The 16467-nt window shown below is 32.2% G+C and overlaps 1 protein-coding gene and 1 pseudogene across 9 annotated transcripts in view; both read right to left on the minus strand.

Moving 5' to 3' along the window:
• Positions 1-1214: 1214 nt before the first annotated feature.
• On the minus strand, positions 1215-3320 carry LOC106663795 (annotated as a pseudogene).
• Positions 3039-16467, minus strand: part of LOC106663865 (GRAM domain-containing protein 2B-like) — an 83132-nt gene continuing 69703 nt past the window's right edge. For 8 of the 9 annotated variants that reach the window (XM_024229793.1, XM_014389060.2, XM_024229791.1 and 5 more), the window contains 7 exons: positions 6215-6402; positions 5976-6079; positions 5701-5916; positions 5451-5613; positions 5131-5353; positions 4757-4811; positions 3039-4659 (listed from right to left, as the gene is read on the minus strand). In XM_024229793.1, the coding sequence (XP_024085561.1) occupies positions 4543-4659; positions 4757-4811; positions 5131-5353; positions 5451-5613; positions 5701-5916; positions 5976-6079; positions 6215-6402 (1066 nt within the window). In that variant the 3' untranslated portion in view covers positions 3039-4542. Of the gene's footprint in view, positions 4660-4756; positions 4812-5130; positions 5354-5450; positions 5614-5700; positions 5917-5975; positions 6080-6214; positions 6403-9770; positions 9929-16467 lie in introns of those variants that run through there. The other variant, XM_014389067.2, reaches the window with a different exon arrangement.

Raw genomic sequence — 16467 nt, forward strand, 5'->3', positions numbered from 1 at the left:
GTTTTAACAGTGAACTTCTTCAAACATCTGAATGGATTAAATTTTGAGACTTTAAAGATCATATAAATCCTCAGGGTGCCGGTGTTTTTGAAAAAAAAGCTCATTTGGGAGTATGTCCGGTTCAAATACAGGATGCAGGGCCACTGGATTCGAACCCAGGACCTTTACCTTACAGTGATGAGCATCGTAATAAATGTACTATTATTGTTGCAATGTATTTGGCTCTGTAAATCACAATTTACTTTTTTGAAAACTGATGCATCTTTTTGGTTTTTCTTCTACTGCTACTAATCTCATCTCCTTCTACCTGATAGAACTCGGAGAGTTAAAGCCTCAAATTATATTAGCTTAGATATTGTATGTCTTCTCTTCACTAACAGTCTAAAGATTTTTAAACTTGCCTTGTTTTTAAACGTAAAAATTGTCCTTCAGTTTTTCAAATATTACCCATGAAAAGGTGTTAGAAGTTATTCTTTCAATTAAATCAAATGCTACAGGTTCCAATATTATTCCTATTAAACTCATAATTGTTTCCCTTCATTTTACTTTAAAATACATAACTGACATTTTGAACTTCTCTTTTTCCTCATCCTGCTTTCCTTCAGCCTGGACCGAAGTTCGAATGGTTTCTTTACACAAGAAACCTTAACCCACCCTTGCTAGTGATTATCGCTCTATTACTATTCCTTCATCTCTAACTAAAACATTTGAGAAGATTTTATTTAAACAAATATGTTTAATATGATTTTTTCATTCCATTTGGCTCAATAAATCATAACTTGCTTATTTGGAAACTGGCACATTTTTGGGATTTCTCTTCTATTGCTACTTCTCATCTCCTCCTGTCTGACAGAACTGAGTTAAAGCTTCAAATTTTATCTCATCTTCTATCTAAATTTCAGCTGGTGTACCCCAAGGTTCTATTCTTGGAACTTTATTCTTTTCCATGTTCCTAAATGTTGTTATTGCTATTATTATTTTATTATATTTATAAAACTAAATTTATTTCTAAAATATGTACATATAAGGGCCTTAATTAAAGCCCTATTTGTAGCTTTAAAATAAAATAAATAAATAATTTATTATTTAAATTATACAGTCAAAGAGGTAAGGTAGGTAGATTGAGATAAATTCATTGTGATACATGCTCGATAGTTAAAGTTATCATCATAAAAGCAATCATCAGAATGACATCTTTAGCAGAGAAGACAGGAATATAATTTAGACTTTTGACTTAATTACAGAAATTAAGATTCACATTTATTAGGATTGATCTGATTAAAAAGCTTGTCTTTGGTCATTTGAGCCATTAGTGAATTAATTTGATTGTGGTTTTGCAACTGTCTTTGGTACCTTTAAGAAGTTTGTCTTCTGTTCTTTTTTCATGAGGATCTGTGCCACCTCCTCCCACCCATCCCTAAAGCCCCTTTGGACTGTTCTGGTTTTTCATAGATACAATATCTGCCCTGTATGTCGTCAGCATTTGTGAGAAGACTGGTGGAGCTTAGCATGTAAACCCAGTACTTGATCTAAAGGGAATCGAGGAGATGATGGTCAAGTGATCTCTTGAAGGTAAGACACTTCCAAAGAATAATATTGTTTGCAGTGCACTCTGAAATCTTCTATCTTGTTCAAAGTGTTTGTGTGATATTCAGAAGGGTCTTCATTCTTGCTTATATCCGTCAGGGTAAGTTTTAAATGCATCCAGGCATACTTTTCCAGCTGAATGTTCCTCACTGGGTCGATTATGATACCTACAAAAGGTTCTTGGAAATTTTGATCCTGAGTGGAAATGTCAACCAACAGCTGTAGCCAGGATGACTGCGGTACCAGCCGATCGCATTCTCTAAACATCCAACTTGCTTCGCAGATTCTATGTAAGGTGCCATATTTTTGAGGTTGAGAGTTGACTTTTGTTTCAGTACCCTCGACCGGGAGGGCAGGAGGGCAAAAGAATCTATTGTAAGCATTGTGTTGGTGTCAACCTTCCCCAGGAGAAGGCTCATGATCTCCAACTTGATTTGGTATGCTTGTATATTTCTTAGATCAGGCAAAAACAAAACCAATGATCCTTCTGATCCTTGCCTTTTTCATAAGACAGCAGCAGTCAAGGACAGTGAGAGTATGTTGCCTGAGTTTATAAAGGAGTTTATGGAAAAAACTCTGAAGCATTTAGGTTATGTTCTAGGTTATGTTATGAATGAATTTGACTTTGCAGTCAAATCACATGTTGACCTAAAATATGGTGTCTGTTTAACAAGGGTAATGTAAATAATTTTGAAGACAACACTCTTTGTAAAAGACTGAGGACACCTGCAATTTCAAGGCTTCAGAAAATTCATAATGTAAAGGTGGCTTTAGATGCACTGAAAGAAGGCTTTGAAATAGATGCTAATGATATCGTTAATGCACATAAAGAGCAAATCATGTACTTTTTGTGACAAATACTCCACAAAGTCTTGGCTCCATGTTATGAATCAGCAGCTAGAAGTATGTAACATCAGTGAAAATGATTCTTTATCAATTTAATACCATTTCAAGAACTACCTGCAGATCTCAATCATGCTAGGAAATTTTTCATCTGATTGTGAAAATTCTTCTTAATACTTCTCTTTAAAACTAACTTTAACAAAATAAATTAAAGTAATAAGAATGGAAAGTTTAACTTTTTAAGTATATCAAATTATTAAAATTGCCTTAAAAACGTTTATCTAAAGGATTATAAGCAAAAAGGGGTAAAATTCAAGAAATGTTGATAACAATGTTTTCGTTCTAATGTATTATTAATTTAATATAACAATACAGTTTAAAAATCAATTTTTATATATCTGCATCATGACTGATCTAAATCGATTCGGAAAAATAAATGTAACTCAATTAAATTCTATGTAAAATGTAGTAACTGCATGATATACTTAGAGCATTCTTAAAATTTATAAGAAATTTATTTAAAAAGCAAAGTACACCTGAGTCTACAAATAATGAACATTAACTTGTTACAGGGTTATTATTATTATTTTGGAATGTTTATTTTTTTCTTGTTTTAATTTCTACAATTGAATATGCAGATTGTTACATACCTACAAATATTTTCAAATTGAATTTTAAAGCCAATTTTTTTAATATTTCATACAAAAATTACATTCAACCTTTCTAAATTTACAGCTAGGATCCCACAATACAAAAAATACCTCCATTGCACTCACTGTATGCTTTATCACAAATTTTATATGCTAACCACAACACAATATAATATTTTACGAACAAATCAATTGCTGTTACATCATTGTGTTGTAACTAGTAATGATTAAAGTCGCCATATTCCTTAATAAATAATATAAATAAAATGGCTTAATAAAAGTAAATTATATCAATTCTATTTACATAATTAACTTAACAAAACATCTTAAAAATAATTTACTTGAACAAATAGAAAAGTAACAATAACAAATAACAATAAAATGATATGTAACATAGCAGTTTCAAATAAATTTACATGAATTTCCATTTATTCTTCTACATGTTTGCCCAGTCTACTAATTACTTTTCACCTTATGTACAATTCTATTTTAAATAATTATCTACTGTAATAAAATATAGGTAGTTTCTTAATAACAACTAAGTAGAGCATTTTGGTTTACTTTTATTATCAATTTATTTAAAATTGAGTTGTCTAGTTGGGTTTATGAAATAGCCGAGGGCATTTAGAATTACATATTTGTTTATATGATTCACATGGGTTTTTATCATTTAAACAATAAAAACATGATCACTGTAATAAAAAAATGATTAGATAAAGTGCACACAAAAGTTTAAACTAAATTAAATTATTTTGTGCCGATCTGAGCAGTGTTGTGATCATAATGACAATGAGTCTTTTAAAAACAAAAAAGACCGAGGTTGGTATTCCAGATTTTGGGAAATTTGTAGCTAAAAACAAATTTCAGAAATAAGATCCCCTATAACTCACATTTTTAACATTTACAACCCATAATGAATACTAAGTTAATGAAACTACCGCCAACCCTAGACCACAATGGTAATTTTAGAATCATCTTTTAAAATGTAATAATTAATTGAAACTTTATATAATAACAAAACACAGAATATAAAAACTAACAACAAAAAGCAAAAATTGTTTTTTCTTATTAAAATTTAGCCGTCAAGCCAAGTACATCTGACTTTCTAGTTATTTGTTTAGGTAGGGTTTCCATTATTAGTACCAATGGTTATCACTATCTAATTCAATGATTAATTTTAAGTACAGTCTCTATAATGATAAGAATTTGCCCTACTTTACAATATTGTCAATAACCTAGAAATATTCTTATTCTATGATATTTCTCCACTTAAATAGAAGCTAATAATACTTTTAAAATTGGCAACATGATGAACGGTGTGCCTTAGCAAGGCTTTGTTACTATTACTCTTTTCTTAATTTTTTTTCACTCTAAAATAATATTTGGAAGCCTAAAACGAGCTTGAAAGAAGAATAAGAAGATATTGATGATCGTAACGAAGTGGAAGTAGAATCATAGTACGCTAACTTTTGTGTTGATGGTAATTATCACTAGAACTTGTATATTGCCATTTCTGTCGACCGATTTCATTTCCCCCATTTTCTATTAAAAATGATAGCCTTTCTAAGGACTGTCGGACCTAAAACACACAAAAAAAATTATTATATAAATACATTATTAATTTTGTTTATCACCTTGCTTATAACATAAAACAGCAACTTTGGCTGTGAACTTACCTTAGATATATGTTCTAAATTAGAGTTTATAAACGCTTGAACTTCACTAACAGATCTACAACAAAAAAATAAAAAATACAAAAAATAAAAATCAGAATGTATACAAATTTATAATAAATGGGATGTAATAAGAAAAATATGGTTTAATCATATTTGATGTAATTTCTAAAAAAAAGTCTTTAGTTTTAAAAACATTTATTTTTGGCCAATATCCCTTTATTTTGTAAATGGCGAACTGCTGCATTGTGTAAACTGGCTAACATTAGAAACAATTTATTTTTAAACTTTCAATTTGCTTCAAATGGTTTCAAATTCTATTTATAATGTAGATGTTTATCACTAACAATAAGATGCAAAAAGCTTGTTTTTCTTACCTTCCTTTAAAATAAGATTCGTCATTGTAGCCTTGTTGCAGTCTGGCTATCCTGAACAAGAGTATTGCAGCTGAGGCAAACAATATAACTAACAGTAATGTAGATATCACAAGTAGGAGTGTTGGCCTAGGAATTGAGCTCAAAAAATTATAGAATTGCGTGAAGCTTTGTTTTGTCGGTGCTGTTTGAGAAAACATATCATGATAGGATTTCACTTTGACAGCTGTAACAAAAAAGAAAAAGTATTTTAACCTCCTGAATACGACTGAACAAATAAATCTCAATTCGTTTAAAATTTGAGAAAATCATAAATTTAATACCTAGTTTGTGTTTTGCTCCTTTTGAAGAAATATCTACTGATGTGTTTGAAAGCTTAGAATCAAAATTTGATTCACTACCTGATAAACTTGATTCTTCATCCTGCAGAATGGGCATAGTCTGAATATTATTTTCCAAGTCTTCTTTCATCACTTCTTCAATACACTGAAAGTGAAAAAAAAGTTTAAAACAACTGAACAACCAACTTTTTTTTAAATTCAATATATATGTATTATATATACAATTTGATACCTCTACTTTAGTTGTGTGAGCATGAGGTTGGTGAGTGGGAGTCGGAGTAAGTGCTGCATTCCACACTTGAACCATAAGTTTATAGGTGCTGTCCCTTGACAACAGAGAGCCAAAAACATGCTTGTCCTCTTCTGTTGTAATACCGACAGCATTGGGAATAATATAAGCCGTCTTTTCTTTTGTAACCTTAAGCACCATGGACGTTGGAATGAGAAGCTAAAATAAAATTAATAAGTTAAATAAGGATTTTGCCATGTTTTCACAAGAAAGCTCACCTTGGTTACATATCCAAACACGTTAGAATAAAAAGCAAAATAATTTCGGGTAATGTACAAATGGCCTTGTAGTAAAATATCGGCTACAAGAGCACATGAATAATCTGAAAAAATTATTAATTAAATTTTGACTATTTTATCAACATTTAATTTTGGTTTTATTCATATTTTATTGTACAATAAAATATTACTACATGGTGTTGGAATATATTTAACTAAAAACGTCTGATGTTACTTACAATTTAGAACTTTTTCATCAGGTGGTACAGTCTTAAAATGCCTATGGAACTTTTTTTGTCTTGCTTTACTGCTGCCTGGTGTTGATGTAAGTATTTCGGCAGCAGCTGCAGCAGCAGAGGCACACTGCTGCGCATTGAGGTATGTAGATTCCCCACCCCCACCCTTGCCACCAGGGACCATCTCTATCCTAGAAAGATAAATTATTTTGTAAATCAGTGATAGGCATAGTTGTTAAAATAATTATACAATTATAAAAGATAATATTGAAACGTTTATATTTGTTTTCTTTGAGCATCCTGGTTTGCCTATTCCATCCACATATTTGTCTAACGTGTGACACAATGCAAGTATCTCCTCAAGAGTCTGACTAAAACTCGGCAGTTCACCCGGTAAGAGCAGGATGATCAGAGATAATCATGTTCATAAACTTAAGCATGTAGACTTTAATTTCTAAATAATTAACCAGCTTTACAATAATATTTTTGTTTTTATATGCTAATGCATTTTCCTATTTTTCTTGTGGTTCCTTCATCAGGATTTTGTGGCAGATGTTGCAACCTTACAACCAGAGCAAGAAAATTATGACCCGAAAACGCATTAGTAAATACAAACAAAAATATAAAAATAAACTGGTTGAAAAACCCAAGAAACATAAAGGAATTTACTTATTTTAGTTTCAGATTTACCCTTTGAAACATTTAACAAGTATACATATTAAATTTTTATGGTTTAAATAAACAAATTTTGCCAATTGCCAATCAACATTATTGAATTCAATATTTCCAATATTCTATTTTAATATTTTGTTGGTGCTAGAGAAAATTAGATCTGAACAAAAAATTTCCATATAAATTATGCATTTTACTTCTTAATTTGGAATTGGTTACTCAACAATTGTGAAAAACTGATTATAGTTCATGATTTAGTTATCAATCAGTTCAGGTTTTTAAATTGCCATATCTAATTGGACAAATTTCTTCTACTGTGTCACAATATATTTTGATGATGGTTTCTAGATGTCACTTGTCTACTTTGTATATTTTTATCTAGAAAAATTTCAAGTTTTTTACTAGCATTTTAGACTGTTTATTTTTAAAAGAATGCTATTTTGATTGAACCTTTCTCTCAATTTAGTGCTATGTAAGATAGCAGTTTACATGGAATCTTTATAAATGTTTATTTATTCTCGGCAATTTTATTTTTATTTTTCCTTGCGCACTGTTTTGGAAATTGTTCACAACAATTATTTACAAGTAAGAACAATTAAAGTACATTTTTGTTTGTCAACATCGGTAAACCCCATTTCACAATCCTGTCCTTGTCCGTCTTTATTCCTCTGTCTTCACTAAAAATCTAAACGCTCTCAGTTTTTCTCTCTCAGTTTATTTATTTTGAGAATAGTTCATTTTACATTTAACATTCCATGCAAGTTGTCAGTAGTTCAAAGAATTTCAAACTTGAAAGTAAGATTTCGTCTAAGTCACTTCTGCTACTGAACAAGGTGAGCTTTAGTACCCCTAGAAAGTCTTATTTACCCCATTTCTTATTTCAGCTTTATATTTTATTATTTCTCTTTATATCTGATTTGATTTTAACTCAATTTTCCTTGGTTAATTTTGAAAACAAGCGCCGTAATAATATCTGGTCCTCCGGGCCAGATTAAAAATTTTCTAAAATTGAAAAACAAAGTATGATAACATAACCTTATTTCGATTTTATATTTTATTTTAATTTCCTTGGTTATTTGTGCAAACGAGTGCTGCAACTGAATTAATCTTTTATTTTAGAAACTACTTATGGAGAAGTTAAATTTTTCTTTTTTGAATGAACGTGAATTGAATGTCTGCACGTGTAGGAAAACAAAATGGTTCAATATTCATTAAGAACTGATATTTCTTCTTTACGATGACAAACATTTTAACTTTTTTTACCATTAACTTTCATTTGGAGCATGTTCTTGGATAATTTATTTTCCGCGAAAAAAATGTAGTTTTGACGCTTTTAGTTAATCCCTGTTTGATGTGTAATACTTATGTAGATTTTTTTTCATGATTCTGTATTGAAAATTTTGTGGTAAAAGCACATTTATAATTAGACATAAATTAAATGCAACTGATAGGATTTTTGAAATTGAACTTTGCTTTTTATTTATTTAGAAATCGTGAGATGCGGTCTGGTGTGATGTAGGTTTCAGAAAAACATTTTCTTTATCGTGCCAACGTTTCGATCTTTATTGAGATCATCTTCTTTGCTTTTTATGTCATAATTGTTTGACTTTGAAAAAACCAAATTAAATCGAGTTTGGTTATAATCCTAGGGCCTAAATATTACAGTAAAATTATTTCGTAAAATTTTTCTTAGGAAAGAACGCTTTATTTAACAATCGCAAAACTTTCTTTATGATTGAATGTCCGGTTTTCAGAGAAAACTACTAAGAATAAGTCGACCGCGACTTTCGTTCCCTGCTTTGCAGATGTTCCTTGGCTCACGGTCTCGGAACGCAAACTCTATTATAGCCATTGTCGAAAAGCCCTGTTATTACTAGCTTGTCATTCTTTCCCTAAAAACAATCGGAAGATAGAAAAAACAAGTCGTCCCTTTAATCGACGTCCTTTTGAAAAAAAGAAAAAAAGAAAAATTGCAAATTTTTATTTGCTAGAAAATTGTTATTAAGAATTTTGTGAATTAGTAATGTTTCTTCGTACAAAAACATTTATAATGAATGAACTTTTCTGAGTATAATTTTTTAGTGTCAATAAATTATTAATGTGTGGTGATTAGTGACCGTTAATCGATAATTATTCAGAAATCGTGAGATGCGGTCTGAAGTGATGTAGGTTTCAGAAAAACATTTTCTTTATCGTGCCAACGTTTCGATCTTTATTGAGATCATCTTCAGAGCTCAAAGTGTTTATCTTCTGTGTAATTGTACCATTCTTGCGTGTCGTGTTGAGAGTGCCACGTTGGCACGATAAAAAAAATGTTTTTCTGAATCCTACATCACATCAGACCGCATCTCACGATTTCTGAATAATAATTATTAAACTCGAAAACTTTCGTAAGGTTTGAACTATTTTCAAATTATCGTGTTAACACTAAAGGTTAATTCTTGAATAAAAAAATAGAACAAAGGCAGTGAGGAAAAAGCTACGTCAATATTTATCTACCCACAGACATGTGATTTCTAAATAAAACACTCGTCGGTTACCATATTTTTCAATTTCTGCTAGTTGCCAGTAGTTGTAGTTGAAAAATTACCAATAGTTAGTTTTTAAATGAAATATCAAATACGATTTTAAAATGTAGGCTGGTATCGATTGTAAGTGCAGAGCATGGTCCAGGACATGAGGTCAATGGTTCCTTTTTACTGGAGGCAAAGGATCGCTCTAAAATTCAAAATATACTGCAATATCTTCAGATTTTTTTTAATGTATAACTGAAAAGTATTTCCTACATTGTAGTGGAATTTTATAATTAGACTACATAATTATTTATAAGTTTAATTTTCCACACAGATAATGAGCCAGTATTTCCGCCCAATTCACCCAAACTTACATGATGTCCGCCGGTACTCGATCAATCTCTTTAGGATACATCAGTGTGTACAAAATGTTCTAATGAAAGTAGAAAAAAATAATTAAAATCTTGTTTCCGATATCAAGTACACGCGAGCACTGGCGAACGAAAACGACTCGACTCGTCGAAATTCTATTCATCACTGAACTACATTAAACGTTTCGTAGAGTGGGAATTCGTCACAAGACTCAAAATAGCTGTGCACCCTTTTTTGTCACATATCCAACTTTTACATTAAATAAATTCTGGACCGAGATTTATTGTTAATTCGATTAAATGTATATTAATCGCCCAGGTCGTTTCCATTTCATTCATTCCATCCCTTCTCTCGACAACATTTATAAAACTACACTGCGTACTTTTATATCTTCTAATAGACATGAATTCACATGTATTCGACTCTCACTGTTTTTTAAAAACTATTTTCAATGTATGAAGAGAGGAAATTCCAAATCTTCTAAGGACTTAATTTCCTCAAAACTGAGATTTTTTCTTAATATGTTCTATTTGCCATCGCCAATAACCCTAATAATGGCCTAAGTGCCAAACCTCTTTAAAAGTGTTTTGTTGCTTTCCTCATAAACTGGTCTAAGTATGAGACATAAGATTTTTCCAAAGGTTCTATGTGCCATGGCGTATCAGCTAGTTAACATGGAACATTCGTACTTTCTAGACTTGAAACAAGCCTGTGACTATATGAAAAGTAAATTTTCCAATTACAATGGCTACTATGATAAATGTTTCCAAAGATGATCCAGGTTTTAACCAGTATAAGTCCACATTCAATGACACAGATTTGTGAAAACGTGTTAATGTTCTAAAAAAAGGGGCTAAACCTGATGATATTAAAAAAGTTTGTATGTCATTGATTCAGAAGCCATTCCTGTCGGATGTCGAGAAAAGATTTCTCTGCCACGTTGCATTTTTACCAGAAACTGCTAAAATTATTATCAAAACATTCTAAATAACTAAAACTTTATGAAATGTACCTGAGGAAAAAAGTAATTTTATTATTTATTTATTTAGAAATCGTGAGATGCGGTCTGGTGTGATGTAGGTTTCAGAAAAACATTTTCTTTATCGTGCCAACGTTTCGATCTTTATTGAGATCATCTTCAGGGCCTGGAATTTACAAACATTGTTTAAATTTAACAAATACAAGTAGGATGTGGAAAAGTGAATTTGTACAATGCAAAATATATTTTTTATATGTTCAATCAAAGCATTTCTACACACTCAAAGTGTTTTTTTGTGTTTCTTCTGGGTAATTGTGCCATTCTTGCGTGTCGTGTCGAGAGTGCCAGTGAGATTGTTATATGTAAACAATGTTTGTAAATCCCAGGCTCTGAAGATGATCTCAATAAAGATCGAAACGTTGGCACGATAAAGAAAATGTTTTTCTGAAACCTACATCACACCAAACCGCATCTCACGATTTCTAAATAAATATCGATTAACGGCCACTAATCACCACACATTTATTATTTATTTTAAGAAAGAGAGATGTGTACTTATAGTTATGTGTAACCGAGGTAACCTATAGGACCACGTTATGGTTGTAAATAATTTTTTAAATTTTTATATTATATTGTTTTATTGTTTTTAGTTAACTCCAGACTGTTCGTTATTTAGATACTGAGATTCACCTAATTTTAATTAATCTTATTATAAATGCAATATTATAAATAAATGCATTCTTGCTCTCCAGATATATTTCAACACTCATCGAGTTAAAGTAAGATAAATAATTGTTTTCTGTAATTTTGTTTTTTTAAATGATATAACATGTTCCAACTGCGAAATTTTCCTAAAATAAATAGGCCCTGATGATGACGAAATAATCGTCGAAAGCTCGGCAAAAACTTAAAGAATTGCCGTTTCTGTTGTGACCTCACTGAAGATCCTCTTGTTCAAGTTGTTCAACAAGCAGGTCATCTACAATTAAAACTTTAATTTACTTAATTTCAACTATTAAATTATTTGGGATTACCATGTTCTATGTATCAATATAGTTTTCATTTAAAAAGTTCTATGTACCACGTTTTCAAATTTCTTATTTTTTTGCATATTAAGGAGTTTGTTTTGTTTTTCATGCACTAACTGCGAAAGAATATAATATTACCAATAAACCACGATATCTGAATAATTACCAATAAAATACATTTCAATAATGCTTTTGAGTTACCATTTGACTTAAGCAGTTTTATTGCTTTCCTGAAAAAAAATAACAGAATGTACTTAGAACATTTGGAATTTCCACTCTTCACATAATAATAATTTCAGCAAAAATGTATTCAATTCCCGTTATGTTTTAAGAGCGATTATAAATATTTAATGCTTAGATGACAGTCTGACAAAATTGCGTCACCGCAGAAACCGAAAACTGACAGCTGCCGAAACCTTTTTTGAAGAAGAGGATGTAATCGATGAGCTGAACGGAGGTGGTTTTGAAAAATTAGAAAGTGGCGATACAAGCCTGCAGAGGAAGTAAGGTCCATGGCCACCATCTGTGATGAACACCGGGTCTCCACGGGACACTATTGCGGCCGAAACTACGAAAAGTCCTCTAACTTTAAACGACTAAGTTTAAGTTAAACAAATAAGAAAATCAAAAATGGATTAGTAGATAAGCGCTTAGCAAGCAAATTGTAGATAAAATAAGCGTTTTCAATCGTAAATAAAAGAAAATTTTATGTATTTTTAAACTTAATTTTAAAGTTAATCAACAATAAATAAATAATTTTTCCACTACCTGTTATCATCTTCTATGTAATTTTGTAATTCTCTCAGCCTAGTACTTCTCAAGTTTTTGAGCGACTAACTCCTCGTTGAGTTTTCTGTAGTCCTTAAAAGAAGTAAAGTTTTTTTCCAGTAATAGAGCTTTTCAATTAAAACAATCCCATTGCGATTAGCCAATGCTGGTAGTTTTTGGTCAATTGCTGACTAGTCGCTCCGAATTTGTGCAGTGTACAATTATCGGTTTGGTTGGGCGGAAGAAGCTAATAATCGTGCACCACCTTCCAACCCAACCAAACGCACAACATTACCTCCTTTGGACATAATCCGGCTTTTACAGTTATTAGTGATGGGTCGCTTCTAGGTTTTCCCTAGGAATTTCCTATTTTTCATCTCCGGTTAGGGGGGAATCGTAGCTGGAGCATGCGGTCCAATAAATTCTTCAAATGTGAGGAAACACCAGTTGTTTTCAGATAATGAGTTGACGCTTGTTCGAGATATTTGCGATAAAAGCTTGAATTTGGCCATCAATGGTTGAAGGACGAGCGCTTTGCGCCTTTCAAATCAAAATTTCCGCTTCAACCGAGCAAATGATGGACAGAGCTTTCTCCTAAAGGGTCATCATTATATACATCACAAATTTTCCTAGGCAAATTCCATAATGGCCAATTACGGCCACTTTCACTGGCTGGTGGCCGTTCAAATCAATCACGTTCAAATATCACAATGTGTGTCACTGTAAATAACATAATTTGTGCTTGTTGCATTTTGAATGCATTTGTAAAATAAATAAATGAAAAAAATCATTAATAACATTTAATATAACACGATATAATAATAAAGACTAGCGTGAGTGTTGGATATGTGAGGGTGGGTTGTGGCGGAACCACAGACCCACAAAACTAGCTTAGGATTTTTCTGTGAGTGTTTTGCGTCTTGAATGAATGTATTTATTAGCGCGAGTGTTCAGTATGTGTGGGTGGGCCTTGGCGGATTATAGAGTACACTACAGACCCACTAAACTAGATTAGCTTTAGGTTAGGTGTTTTTAGAGTGAAAGGGGGAGGCACGAGCCTAATAATAATACCCCAGTGGCTCCACAATTTTTGGCTGTACATATGGCATGAAAGGTTATAATCAGCATGGCTGTATTTATTAGCGTGAATGAGGGCGGGCTTTCAGCGGAATATCGAGTAACCTGAAACCTGCCAAACTAAGGTTAGGTTATGAATGTTAAGTATGCATCAGTTATAGAGCCGTATGGAGGGGTAAATACATGTAGAAATCAACTTCCATAAGAAAAATCGCTAAGTAGAAATTATAAATGATGGGGTGAGTGTGGAGTTCAATCCTTTTTAAAAAAGATGGTACATCTATTTCTATTAGAATTAATTAAGGTTTTTAGCTGAGATGAAAAAAAGTTAATGGCACGAGAGGGATTCGAACCCACGACCTTCGGCTAGATACGCCGCTGCTCTAACACCTGAGCTATCGTGACCTCGATCCACTCGGACATCAACTCCCCATCTCAATCCCACTGAGTTTTCCCTCCTTTTGCCATTTTTCAACTCATAAGGTGGGATTGAGATGGGGAGTTGATGTCCGAGCGGATCGAGGTCACGATAGCTCAGGTGGTAGAGCAGCGGCGTATCTAGCCGAAGGTCGTGGGTTCGAATCCCTCTCGTGCCATTAACTTTTTTTCATCTCGCTAAAAACCTTAATTAATTGTAATGATTTAATTGGTCAAGCGGGCCACGAAATTAGTGAATATTTCTATTAGGTTGTTTATTATGGACAATTTTAGGTCTAAAAAGTTCAAACAAGCATCTTTGTAAATTTCCAATGTAAAATTTATACTACGGTGTAGAGAATTAACTAGTTGGAGGAATTCTTCGAGAACCTCTAATGTTCCCGACCATATGCATAGAATATCGTATACATAGCGTTTCCAAAATTCCATCTTTTTTAAAAAGGATAGATCGCTAAGCTTCCTACGGGAGAAAAATGTGGTCTGTTTGAGTAAAGATTATACATTTTGGCCGCTGTTCTCATTAAAGTCTGTAATCTTAATAACAGTAAACATATATGATGAAATTGTTAAGCTTCATGTTAATGTTCATGTATATGTACCAAAGAGATCAACAACATGACTGTAATATTGAACTGTGAGTAGCAAGCATAACAGAACAAATAGCTTCCCCTAATTCCTATAAATCCTAAGCGAGTTTTATCACCCTACAATAAAACCACAACTCTTACCAGCCTTCCCTTCTAAAAACGGCAGCAAATTTATGGACAGCAACGTATGTCTGTATCATACAATAATAATGCGCTGTGATGACTCCCTGTTCCTTGAAATCACATCTCCGTGAGGGGGTTGATTTAAAAATTTAAACTGGAACCATTTCTCAACAATATTATATCCATTACTAAGAAATCGATATAATTTCATGGAAGAAATCTTTTTAGAAATGATAAATTGTGGAGTGTGTGTTGTTCAAATTTTTTATGTTTTAACACATAATAAATTAAATAAGAGAGCGACAACGTGGATAGTCCCAATGATTTTTTTTTTCGTGTTTTGTAATCGCCAAAAAGAGTACATTGTCCTAAAAGTGAGATGTATAAATCGGCTGAATAAAATGCTTTTGAGGGAATCATAAAACGTAAAAAGAATAATGGAGCGAATGTGGCCGCAAAACCAGCCTATTATGAACCTGTCATTAATATTTAATAGCACCTCGTTTTCTTTCAGAAGGGTGACCATTATTATTTGGAGAATTTACATGTATTTATATAAACGATGTTTTATTACAGTAAAAATTTTATAGGGCGAGATAATATTCTCATATCGTAGGGTTTTGTTCTTTTGTAAAAATGGTACAGAGGACAGTGCGAATCATTTATCTTGGACTCTATTTAAGAAAATAAAATGACTAAACAAATATTCACTAAAGAAAAAAAGTTTAATTCAAACTATTTCAGTATTAAAGTGTAAATAGGCGTAAGAGATTGATTGAGTGGACCTCAAACTCGTTCAATTCAATGGGCCAACTTTTTTTTTTTTAAGTGTCCGTTGATACAATTTATTATGAAACTGTTTGATCTAAATGGAAGTGGTTCTTCAATCCGATCCAATTGCTAAGCCCGTTGATTTAGAAATTGATGGCCCATAAACGAAGGACTTCCTTTTCACTTTAATGAGTCTTTTTAAAAAAATCCTTTTTCCATCGCATTTTTCTGTTCTAAATAAGATTTAAACAAATGAAAATCGCTTGGAATTTAGTGTTTGTTTAAAAGGAGCATGTTTTAAATCAAGGTTAACAAACATAACATGTGTATGCAACAGATCACGCACATAGAGAGGATAGCTTATAGTCTTATAAAAACCTTTGGGGGGTAAAATGAATGGGCCGGACTTGGGTGAATTGTGCTAGAAACGTTGGATCTTTTCCAAATCTTTCCTCCGGGACGCCGAACTCCCGAGGGAATTCCTCTTAATCCGCGTGATTATTTACGACCGGAGGAACGACGTGGAAGGAGGGCCAAAAATCCAAGCCTCGGCTATGTTGTAAACTGTTATTCATGAATTTCCAAGAGATTTTTGGCACAAATAGATCGATTGCGATCTAAGGTGTTAATTTGCGCGTTTAGAGATTAGGCAATATCTGTTTTCCTCCCACGGTCTTTTTTCCTCTGTAAGCGGAAGAAAAAATCTGATCACATTTAGCTCTGTTTCAGGTATACATTATAATAATTATCAGATACAATAATATATAAAACTAGACCAAGCGTGACTCAGCTTCCCTTCTACGGAGATATTTCTTAACAATATTTTAACCACTTTTATCCTCGCTGTTATTCTGGTCTTAAATGACAGAATATCCAATTCCTTGTTGGATTTGCATTTATATTACCTCAAATCCGCACATGTACATAG

This window comes from Cimex lectularius, unplaced genomic scaffold, assembly GCF_000648675.2.
Source record: "Cimex lectularius strain Harlan isolate CLEC.00 unplaced genomic scaffold, Clec_2.1 scaffold41, whole genome shotgun sequence".
Taxonomy (NCBI): domain Eukaryota; kingdom Metazoa; phylum Arthropoda; class Insecta; order Hemiptera; family Cimicidae; genus Cimex; species Cimex lectularius.